Raw genomic sequence first — 13,058 nt, 5'->3', positions numbered from 1 at the left:
TAGAAAAAGGAGATTGTTGACAAACACCTGTCATGATACAGTTACACTGTGTTTACATGCTATGTAGCTCATTGGCTAATGCAAGTTAATTTTACTGTAAAGTGCATTTATCTAACAGAACCCTATTTATAAAATTATAAATCATACGCAATGCTTTCAAGTTGCTGAAATGTATTAATAAAAAGATAATAAAAGTCATACCATAAATTCTTCCAAGGACTGATATGTTTTTCCTCGAAAATCACAGTAATTCTTCCTTTCCTTGCACTGTGGGCAGCACTGGCTTGTATCCACTTGAATGCACCTTGGGTGAAGCTTAGGACACTCTGGCTGAATACAAAGAGGTCCCTCCTCAGTGCAAAGGCAAGGACAAGTTGAAGGCCCCGGTGAAAATTTCTCCCCAATAGCATACACAAACCCACTCTCATCAACACAGCCCTTTCCCCGATAGTCTGGATACACATATTCCTCTGCAGTTTCTTGGGTTGCAACAACATCTGGAATGTCCTCAAGACGTTCATCCTCTACACCATCTGATTGTACTTGTGTTGGTATGATCTGAGAATTGATACTTAGGCTTTTGGTGCCTAATGATTGTTTTTGCCTAGTTACAAAATCCTTGTTGGTAACATTTCTGTTTATTTTGCTTTTCCAGTCTCTAATTGTTTCATCTCCCTCTAATTTATTCTCATAATTTTTTACAAACCTTGTCTCTCCTTGAGCTTCACGTCCTTCGTTGTCTCTTTTCGTTTGGCTAGATTTCCATTCCTCCTGATCCTGTGCCTTTGTAAGATTTTCTACATAAATAGTTGGGCTGGAGAGGACAAGCATCAGGCAACATGTTACAAGAAGTGAACTAGAGAGCGCTCCAATGGCCATTACAGTGGAACCGGGCATTGCCTACCACGCCACCAAGTATAGGCTCCTTCATTCAAAGGTCCTAAAAAAATAAAGTTGGGTCAGTTGGTCAGTTTACATAATTTCTTTTGGCAAATACAGACGTTCAATATATTCTAAATAAAGGTATTTCGAATCAATGCTTACAGCAACTGTCTGAAATTTACACATCAGCAGTTGTATATCATACAAAGCTCAAAGTCATTGCACATTTTGCTGATGACAAAGATCCTATTAAAATACTGTTATTCTACTATATTTTGTAGTTCTCTCATTTAAAAATAGAAAAAGTTTGCTGCACTTTGCACTAGAGTAATCATAGTCATAGTAATCAGCATGAAGAGAAAAAATGTGGTTGCAGCATTTTTAAAAGGAACATAAGTGAGGCATTTATCAAAAATTGTCACAATTTTACATTTTATTTTATTTCATTTGAATAAACTTAAAAAAAACTAAACTAGAATATGTGCTTATTTATTAAAAAAAACTTAATATATAAAGTAATTTGAATAAAAATGTAGAACAAAATAAATTTGCATTCTACAGTACACATCATTTTCAACAGGTCTACAATCTCTCAAGCCTTTATGCATGGTTATTTTTCATCATTGTTCAAATATGGATTCATTATTGTGCAGGGAGTTGCAAGTTACAACTCAAAATGTCATTTTCATTCCGAAGTTGCAGTGATTTCAAGGCTAGGGTCTCTCCCAGAACACTTATGTACTGTACCAGCAGAATAGGTACTTATTAAAGCTGACTATCATGAAATTGAATTGTCAGAGGCAATAAAGGGTTTGAAAGCAGTGTGGTATCTTGAAGCCCCATTGTTGTATAGAATTTAATTGGAATCGCACCCCTAATCTGCTAGGTATTTACTAGAGGACTCTACATGAATATAACTGCAGGTAAACTAATGGGAAGGATTCAAATATTGATTGGATGACTTTTAAGCAATGTGGCCTTATGAGTTTCTGGTTATTAAAGGGCTATTAACACAAAAACAAAAGGAATAGGAGGTTTTGTTTTTTTTTCATTTATTGGCATACCAGTTATTTTAATCTGTCCATGTTAAAATGTAACCTCATGTGACAGTCCTGTTTTTCTATTGCAGTACGTTGTGTTAAAAGCATCTGTAGCACTTAAATATTTAAAATATAAAATCATGCATTGAGATGAAGCTAAATGCAGATAAAATGAACTTTATGTGTAAAGGTTGAAATGCATATAGGACATTACATTCATGGACCTCGCAGTGCAGCTATATATCACTAGAGCACCAGAGCTAAACAAAACAATTTGGCTGGGCCCAGAAATAGTGGTACATCAATGGGACATACCATTTACAGCCTGCAAAGCTCACTTCTAGCAATTGTTTTCTACTTTGGCTAAACTCACATTTTATAAGAATGCAGATGTTACCTTATATATTAAAAAATCTGATTATAAAACACAATTGAATAGAGACTATCTATGGACTCCCCTATCACACCACAAGAAACTGAAGCAGTCATTAGCGGACTACCAACAAATAAAACCCCTGGACCAGACGGACTGCCAGTAGCTTGGTATAAACTGTTAGGAAAGAAAATCACACCCTTACTAACAAAAGTATTCAACGAAGCACTTATAACCCATTCTCTGCCAGACACATTCTATGATGCAATCATAACCCTAATTCACAAACAGGGCAAAGACCCAACTAACTGCGACTCCTACCGCCCAATATCGTTAATCAATACTGACGCAAAAATCCTGGCAAAAGTGTTGGCCAATAGGCTTCTCAAAGTCGTGCCGGCACTAATACATATTAATCAATGTGGCTTCATGCCAAACAAAACAACGTCCATAAACCTGAGACAGGTATTTACACATGTGCAAAACGCAAAGCGAATGCAGGGGGGGGGGACTTCTGGCATCCCTCGATATAACTAAAGTCTTTGACACAGTTAACTGGGACTTCCTCTGGGCAATCTTAGCAAAATTTGGGATTGGCCCTAACTATATTACATGGATCCAGCTACTATACCAAAAGCCCAACGCCCGAATCCGGGTAAAATAGACAAAATAGAACTGCACAATGGAACTAGGCAGGGATGCCCGATGTCCCCTCTGCTCTTCTCACTGGTAATAGAGCTGCTGGCTATTGCAATCTGTAGAAACCCATTAATCAAAGGCTTCCAGGTGGGGCAGATTGAGGAAAAAATAGCGTTATACGCAGATGACCTAGTACTCTTTCTGGCAGACTACAACAACTCACTCACACAAGCCCTCAAAACTCTAGATATATATAGTACTTATAGCGGCCTCAAAATAAACAGACAAAAATGTCACCTTCTGGCATTATCAGGGCCGGAGCAGGAAGGCACGCTACAAGGCCTGAAATGGGTCCGGCAGTTTAGATACCTAGGCATCGAGGTTACCAGGGAATAATAAATATTATGACAAGAACTTGGAGCCAATCCTGACCAAATTTAGGAATGATGTGGTACATTGGGTAAAACTACCATTAACGCTCTGGGGAAGAATTAATGTGTTCAAGATGATTTACCTCCCCAAATTCATATACCCACTACACAATTTCCCGGTATACATCATAAACAAATTTTTCAACCAAGTGAATAAGGTACTGGGTTCCTTTATATGGGCCAACAAAGCATCGAGAGTGGGATGGCGCACACTCACAGCACCATATCAACTAGGTGGGCTAGCACTTCCCAATATGCAGCTATATTATATAGCTAGCCAGCTAACCTACCTACACAACTGGTTCAATCCAGATCCTGACAACCCACTCACAGCACTACATGGGAATCTAATTGGCTCACTGGAAGCACTCCGCAATGCACCGTATAGGAAAAAGAGGGATATAATACCTCTCCCAGAAGTACTTACCACCCCAATGGCAGCATGGGCTAAACTGGTAAAGCAAAACAGAATAAATATTAAGGGTCACTCACTACAAATGCCACTATGGAATAATACTAACTTGCAACACTTTAAAGAATTGCCTGATTTTCAATACTGGCCAGCCAATGGGGTAAAATGGCTGTCGGATGTGGTAATTGATGGTAACTTTGCCCAATTTAATACACTTAAAGAGAAATTGGAAAAGCCAAACTTGCAGTTCTTTAGATACCTTCAATTAAGGCACGTATTTAAAGCACAATTTGGTTCACTAAAAATTGACACGGGCTCAACCCCATGGGAAACTAGACTCTGGGATCCGGGAGGGAAGAAACTCCTCTCCCAACTGTACAAGGTCATACTGAAAGTAACACCCTCCCCATTTGATAAAGCAAAAACGAAATGGAACCAGATACTCCCACAACTAAACGAGGAACAATGGGAAGAAGCAACGGACCACATATACGACTTCCTCATAGCCACTAGGGATAGAGTTATACAATTCAAATTCTACCACCAAGTATATATCACCCCAACTAGACTTAAAACTATGGGCAGATCAACAAAACAGTGCCACTTATAAAACTAACGTACCTAGCAAGAGGCACCCCACAAAAATTCGATAAAATATGGACCCCATGGCTAGATGCCAACCCCACACTAACTATACCGGAACCCCCCCCCCAGTAATTAAGCCCAAAGCAGAACCCGCAAATCTGAAATGCAACTACCAACTAACAGAAATAATTGAGTCCAGACCAATAGAAAGCTATGGTAAATGAATACGATTCAGTAATATCTGAAACAATAAAACAACAATAAATAAGTGTACTGTACCTTGCTAACTTGACTGCAAAAGTTAACAGCTACATTGTTGTAGCCAATGTTTTTATGTGTTGTATTGTCTTCAAAATGAAAAATAAACACCTTTCAAAAAAAAAAAAAAAAAAAACACAATTGAATAAAACTGTTACAAAAATGAATACTTCCAATTCATAATTTTCACATAATTTTTAATGGGTCACAAAGCTCACATTTAAAAAAAACAACTCAAAAAGCTAAAATTGACTTGTTGAAAATGTAACTAGAACAACTAGTTATACATTGCAAGCTTTAAGATGGCCCCATATTTTTCTTTTGATACATTTTGAAAATTCATGTTTTTTTTTTTTAATCATTATTCAATTTCATGTTTTTTAATGCAAAAAATTAACTCTGAAAAATAACTCTTATTGTATATAAAAAATTCATTTTCTTTATGAGTAGGACAAGTAAAGTCAATATAATGTTAAAAAATGTAAGCTATGGCTAACTAGGTCAAAGAAACATAGCAAATGAGTCTTTTCCAGTAATACTAACCAATTTAGTTAGAAACCCTGTTCCATTTACCTCTTATTTAGCTATACTTGACAGTGTCTCTATGTTTTTAAACACGATCTTACACTCTCTACAATAATTTTCCTCTGTAAACCTTCTGCTGTACAAGGTGTATGTGATTGTCAATTAGTTCTGTCAGGCAGGAGCCATTGTTGCCAGACAGTAAGGCTGAACTATAGAAAACTGAATGCTGCCATAAATTGGTAGGTCACAGTACCTTTTTTTAATAAATAGAAATAACATCTAACAATGTAGCTGTTCATGAGCAATGGAATTTTTTGTATCACTCAGTTATACTATAGTAATTGCACACCCATCTAGTATTTATGTGAAATTTTATATCTCAGCGATGGAAAAAATGTTTCCTTTACAGTCTTCATTTCCTGGAAATTTTCCAAATAATAATGAGCAGTCTCAGCTGAACTTCAGATATATATATCAAATGAAAACATTTTCTGTTGGATTTAGCTGAGGCTATTATATATATTAAATATTATTATTTGGCAAATAAAAAACATAGACTGTAAAGTATATAGGGGCCGATTCACTAAAGGCCGAAAAACAAGTGATATTTATAGCATGCGTTAAAAATATTATCACTTTTTATATTTTGAGAATTAACGACAGTAATTATCTCCACGTTTTATGCTTTTAACACTTCAAATATGTCTGTGAATTATGCGTTAGTATTATTTCTATTCAATAATTACCTCAATGCAATGGAAATAACGCTTTGCGATAATCAGGATTTTTGTGCATGTAATATGAGTAGTAACGCATGCGAAATTACTTTCTTAATTATCGAACACTTAATATAGTATTCAGACCCATAACCAGTTCTCTCAATTTACTAAATAAAATATTATGTTAAAACTGCGATCTACCATAAATATTTAATTTAGCCCTATACTTTGGAGAACCACCAATTGCCTCAATAACAGCTTAAATCTGTTGGGTTGTTTTTCCTTACCAAGTAGGCAAGTAACTGAATACCTACCCGCCCTTATACACATAAATTGGGGACAGGGAATTCTTAGCATGGCCTCTGTGTTTAGAACAAGATAATTAAATATATATATACACCAGACTGAAATGGCCAGATGTATTAACATTGAATATGCGGCTCAGAATAACACAAATGTAATGCTTCTTATTATTTAATGTACCTTTTTCAGATTCATGCTTAATTAAGTCTACAGTGAAATGCTGATACACAGAAACAATCCATAAATCTTTCAGTCAGCTCTGCAGTTATAAAATGGGTATGTAAAGCAGTACTGAATGGATCTTATTTATGCAGTCTTTACAAGTCTCTGTGCCTTCATGGCAGAAAAACATTAAGAAGTTATATTAAGTGCTGCATTTATCACTCCTACAAAATATAATCTAAAATTTATCTTAACTTGTATAGAGATCTGTAATGGCCTTTTACTGTATTATGCATCTCTATATCTTTGTTTTTCTGTAGCAATGTTTATAAAGAAGTAAAGGTGTTTGAGAATACAAATTGGCCATTCAGTTCTGATGTATAAAATCATGTTTTGTTTTATATATCATCAGTCACTGCCATAGGATAGAATATGAATCTAGAAAGTGCATTGTGATTTTAAAATATAGTAGAAATTGCACAGTAAAATGCTATACAATACATTTTTTAGTATTGTTAGTATTATTTGTGAACTACTATACTATTATATTCTTTTTTGTGCAGTTATATTAAAAAAAGGAACAAAGGACAAATAGAAAAAGCACCTTGAAATACACAATTTTATAATTTATAAAATATAAGTTATTACTTTAAAAATATTTGTCATTATTGGTGCCAAACAATACTGGCTACACTAGTTGGGAAAACAGTACTGGTGTAAATAACCTAACAAAATATACAGTGGGGCATTTTGGAGTGGGATGAGGGTGGGCCACATCACAAGTAAAGAGACATGTAAAGCCTACACTTGCCTACAATGTATATCAGTTGGGCATGTCTCCCCCACCCAAATGGCATCATTTGTACTGCATATACAGTATCCCCTCTCCTTGCCAGCACCATCATATTTTTCTAAAGCAAATAGCAGCTTTCACCCGGTGGCCATTTTTCCTCTGATACATAAACCGATACATTTAAATCTGCAAACAGCATATACACACAGACCCTTATTCAGCATACATTTCATTATGAATACAGGCTCACTCAGGCAGAACTGTCTGATCAAAGTTCTGCTTTGTTTGAGCTGAGCTCAGGAGAGAAAGGAGAAAAAAATTAAAGTTTCTATGGGAACCCACAATGCCATCTCTTCACTGGCTGCTAGACTGGGGGCGTGTTTAGTAATCTGAGCTTAGAACAACTGAGCATGCCCACAAGCCAGAAGTTAAAGCCAATTCCTGAGGGAGGGGGGCTGAGTGGGTTACAGGAGGAGAAGGAAATCTAAGTGATAACGGGGACACTAAAGACTTACTATTAACCTCTGACAACCAAAGTGGCAGGTATTGAAAGATTTCAAAGAGGCTGTTTACTAATTAATTTTTTGTGTGTGGGGTTTACATGTCTTTTAAGCACTCTGCACTGGAAGAGTTGAACTTCCAATTTAAAAGTTGACTTTGCTCTTAACGTACCGGGCAACTTTTTGCCTTGCTTCGTGGCAGCACTGAATATTGCCATATCCAAAATTCAGTCCTCCAATGTCAATTAGAAGATGTGAAGTATAGTCTGGAGATATAATGTGGAGTAGATTAAGTCAGATATGGAAATGCTTAGACTGAGACCATCTGTATTATATCATACTGTGCAGCATTTAAATACTCAGTTCACAAGTAATTGTAAATTAATTTGTCTAATTTGTATTAATTTGTATCCATAAATATTGTATTTGTGTAGACACTTTTTAGAGAATATAATTAAACATTCTGCAATGTAATTTTCTTAACTAAAGAGTTATTTAGAGAATATTCATTGATTGTAGCATTTTTTAACACCTGCTTAAAGTTGTCTTATTTTTCTGACATAAGTTGACATTTTTTCATATGTTAATAAACCTTCCCCCTATGTCAGATTGAAATTGTAATGGCAGATAAGGCAGATAAATTTTAGTTTCAGTAAAGGTTGTGCACAACAAGTTAACACAGAAATACCTTTGGTGAATCAAAAATAGAGAACCACTTAGAAATAATAGTTAATGAAAAGAATTGTAGCTCCATTTAGACCAAATTTCTCCAGCAAAGTTAAATGAAATTGGGTAACACATTGAGTAAAATGGAATTCATGCAAGTGATACAAACATATGTTTGTCTTTGCATAAATCATTAACCTACAGTATATAGACAAGAGCTGGTACATAAAAGGATTATATAATAAAATATATACAAATGTACATTCCTAAGACTGTAGAAAAGACAATGCATTGGATAGAAAGGGAAGTTTGAGAACAAACTTCATGGTGGTTTGAATAACGTGAAGTCACTGAATGAAATCTGATCTGTTGTTTGAATGGCAAATTTGAACAGCAAATACCCAGTGACTAACTTTGGAAAGTTTAACAATCCTGAAATTAATACTTAAATAATGGCATCAGTTTAAATATAAACCAATGAAATTTAATGGGTGTAAATGGATTGGCTGTCGGTGACTCTGCAGACTTTTTTCTAACCCTGAATATGTAGTCAGCAAGTAACTGACTGTGCAAAGTCTGGGAACCCTGACATAAATAGTTTCAGAAAGGTAGCATTTTAAATTTAAACCAAAAAAATTCAATAGGTGAAGTCTGATTGGCTGTTGGTGGCTCCACCCACTTTTTTTAAAACCTAAAATGCAGTCCCGTATTGACCCTGGTGTTAATACTGGCAGAATGGCAGCAGGTTGAATTTTCCCATTGAAAATCAATAGTTAAAATCTGATTGGCTGTTGGTAGCTCCACCCACTTTTTGTAACTCTGAACCACAGTTACCTGGTGACTAGCTCTCCAAAGTTTGATGACCTTAGTATTAATATTTAAAGGATGGCAGCAGTTTAAATTTAAATGTATGAAGTCTATAGGTGAAATCTGATGGGCTGTTGTTGGCCCCGCCCACTTGGCAACAGTTAAAATTTCCAGACTGAAAACAATGAAAGGAATGTGATTGCTTTTGGCAGCCCTGCCCACTTTCTATAACCTTGAGTAGGTAGTCTGTGCAAAGTTTGGAAACCCTGGAATCAAACCAATGAAATTCAAAAGGTGAAATCTGATCGGTTGTTGGTGGCTCCACCCACTTTTTCAAAACTAAACTGCAGTCCCTTAGTGAAAATTTTGGGGACCCTGGTGTTAATACTGTGAGAATAGCAGCAGGTCTCTTTAGCTTCGCCATACACACAGGATAGCTTTAGATGACTCAAGCATGGTGTTTGGGAAAGTTTTATGGGGACATGTGGTCCAGATCCAAGAGCTCATCAGTTGTGGCTGTATATATGCATTTTCAATTTTAGCCCATAAGGGGCTTGTTTGATAGTGGGACCATGCAGATATACACCTTAAATGAGCTGTATCGTGGTAATTTTGGATAGAATGGGCTCCTAGGCTGCCTTGTAGGGTATTAGTTAATAAGATAGATCTGGAAATTCTAGGCCTTTTACTACCCCAGATAAATTTCTGCAGGGCTTTTTGGACTTCCTTTATTGTTTTTGTGAGTACTATTACCGAGAGAGTCTTGAATAAATACAAACATTTGGGTAAGATATTCATCTTGATTGCCACAATGCGACCAACCAGGAAAGCGGATAGATTGACCATTTATGTAGCGTAAGTTTTGTTTGGTGGATCAGGGGAGAGAAGTTTTGCTTAAGAAGAGAGCTATATAAAGGAGTAAGGCGGACCCCCAAATAGGTAAGATAATCCGTTTTCCATTTGTAGCCAAATTTTTCTTTCAATGCTTCAGTTGTCATGGGGGGCATAAGAAAGTAAGAGGGCTTCTGACTTCATGTTAATCTTATATCCTGACAAGTTGCTATACATGCTAAGGTCACTATGGAAAGCAGGCAATAAAGTATGTGGGCTAGTTATTAATAAAAGTATGTTGTCTGCAAACAATGCTTTTTATTATGTGGAGGAGATTTTAGCCATTTAATGTCTGGGTGGCCTCTGATATGTGCTGCCAAGGGTTCTATGCTTAGAGCATATAAAAGAGGGGATAAAGGGCACACTTGCCTTGTCCCGTTATTAATTTTTATAGTTTTTCCATTCGCTCCCGGGAGTTTGAGCTGAACCGTTGGGGAGCTATATATAGCTGTAAGGAAGGGGCCTTTGAAACCCAATTGTGTTCGGAGTGAGAACAGATAGGGCCAAATAAGGCGGTCAAATGCTTTTTCTGCGTTTAGCCCTAGAAAGACCATGGGTTCACCTAGCTTTTGTGCTGCTTCCAGCAGTACTATAGCCCTTCTGGTATTGTCCCTGGCCTGTCTCCCTGTTATAAAGCCCACCTGGTCAGGGTGGATTAGCATAGGGGCTAGAATAGGTAGCCTATTAGCCAATATTTTAGTGAATAGCTTTAGATCAGAGTTAAGTAAGACTATTGGCCTATAGCTGCTGCAGAGGCTTGGGTCCTTTCCTTCCTTTGGAATTAAGGTTAGATAGGAGGTAAGCATTGTAGATGGGATTGGGGTTCCCTTTAAGAAGTCATTGAAAAGCTGTAGTAAATGCGGTAGGAGTACATCTTGGAATGTTTTATAGTAAACATATGGTAGACCATCTGGTCCTGTGGGAAATCATTTTAGAGTAGAAGTAATATCTTCTAGAGAGATGTCTGCATTAAGAATATCTAAAACTGTGGGGTTTAACTTATACATGTCTGCCTTAGTGAGGAATTTTTGTAGGGCTACTGAAGGATTGGCAACTATATTGGGTGTGTTTTTATCTAAATTGTAGAGGTCAGAATGCTTCTACTATTTGTGATGGGTTATGTGTAATTAGAATTAGATTTCATTTTGATTATAGAGCTTTGGGCTTTAAATTCTCTCAGTTTGTTTGCTAATAAAGTTAGTGGTTTGTCCCCTTGTTGGTAATAAGTCAATCGAGACCACTTGATTGTTTTGTCTACCTCCCTCAGTCTATAGTTTTGGAGGTCTGGTTTTGCTTGTGTGAGTTTTGCCATCCCTACCATACTATATTGAACTTCATGTGCTTGAAGGCTATTCTATTACAAATGTCTTGAGGTAGTGGGGGTCCTACTCATGAAATTTTGCCCAGGGCTCCTTAAAGGAGAAGAAAAGGCTACATCAATGGGGTGTGCCAAAATAATAGACACCACCCCCACCTAGGGACTTTAATCGCTTACGTGAAACCCCCGGCCTGGTGCTCCTGTTATGAAAAAACACTGCCCTGGCTAGGGTGTATGCATGCAAGCGCTCTTTCTTCGGCCTTTGCACATGTGCAGCAGAGTGAAAAGCTGACTTTAACAAAAAAGCTGCCTTTTTGCTCAACTGCACATGCCTTGGCCCCCGGGATTCTGAAGAAAGAAGACAGAAGAAGAGGAACACTTGCTCGCATATACCTGGGGCCAGTGCAGTTTCCTCCAAACAGGAACACCGGCCAGGGGTATAAAGTAAACTATTACAATCACTGGGGGTGCCTTACATTTAGTACCACCCAGTGATTTAGCCTTTACTTCTCCTTTAAATTGACTCTGGTAGAAAGTACAAGTATAAGTATAAATAATTGTAGAAAATCCCTATTGTTATACTCTGCTAAACTATATTTGGATCCTTGTAGATGAAATGAGCTCATGGCAAATTCCAAAAAGCTGCAAAAGATTTGCATTTTATTTAAAGAAGCATTTGTAAAGTAAAACATCACTGCAAATAACTTCAATCCATGCCCCTGGCACTGGCTTCCTTAAAGAGTAAATACAAAAGGAGTTTCCCAGATGAGATTTTTTATTTATTAATAGGCTTGTGGATTTTACTTTTAGTTTTGCCTTCTAGGTAGCGTGCCACAAATGAATTCAGATCTTTGGGAATGGGTGGGGGTCATAGATCAGGGACACATGATATATATTTGTAGATACCTTTTGTAGGAAGGTATAGGACATTGTTTAATTAGTATCTGGTTTTGTGGGTAAGGGAATTGATACAGCACTCCTTTAGTCATTCCAGTCTATCTCACTGGACACATCACTGTGGAGTGGCATAAGTGGGTTAATCACTTGCCCCTCACTTTCAACCCTGCTTGGTGAATGGGGGACCCCAAGAAACCCCACCACCGCCTTTTTAATATCATCATATAACCTGAGCATAGGTGAGATAAGGGTATGATGTTCACTAGATTAAACTGATTTCATGGAAGCCCGGCAAAATGTTAAATCACACCTTATACCCCACCTAGTAAAAACAAGGTATCAGGGACCATCCTTTTTATTTGTCTCACATACATAGTCAATGAATTTGGCGTAAAAAATTAAAAATATAAGTGGGCTACTATATTTGTCTGCATTTACTGGTCAGTAAGGTTGGCTTCTTAAAATCTGTTGATATTAATATTAATAATTAATATCAATAATTAATTAATATTAATAATTAATATTAATAATTAATATTGATATTAATATTAATATTATTTTTGTATGCTTGGGACCTTTGGGTTTCTAAATAAGCGATATTTCCGTAATTTGGATCATACGTTAAGTCTGCTACAAATTAAACATTAAATAAACCCAATAGGGTTGTGTTGCCGCCAATATGGATTCATGCAGCTTTGTTAGGATCAAGTACAAGGCACTATTATATTACTAGAGTAAAAAAAAGGACATTTTTTCAAAACTAGATTTAATTTCTTAAAATGGCCTACCCTTAATTTGGAGCTTTTTGGATAACAGGTTTGTAAATAAGGAATGTGATATCTGTACATTAATGAATA

The 13,058-nt window shown here is 36.6% G+C and overlaps 1 protein-coding gene across 1 annotated transcript in view; it reads right to left on the bottom strand.

The window, feature by feature from the left end:
- vwc2 (von Willebrand factor C domain containing 2) overlaps nt 1-13,058 on the bottom strand; it is a 221,697-nt gene that overhangs the window by 200,336 nt on the left and 8,303 nt on the right. Inside the window, exon 2 of the mRNA XM_002933417.4 lies at nt 202-940. Within this exon, the coding sequence (XP_002933463.2) occupies nt 202-897 (696 nt within the window). The 5' untranslated portion in view covers nt 898-940. The remainder of the gene's footprint in view (nt 1-201; nt 941-13,058) is intronic.

The sequence above is a fragment of the Xenopus tropicalis genome, chromosome 6 (assembly GCF_000004195.4).
Source record: "Xenopus tropicalis strain Nigerian chromosome 6, UCB_Xtro_10.0, whole genome shotgun sequence".
Lineage (NCBI taxonomy): Eukaryota > Metazoa > Chordata > Amphibia > Anura > Pipidae > Xenopus > Xenopus tropicalis.
This window is presented reverse-complemented; position numbering and strand designations above follow the sequence as displayed.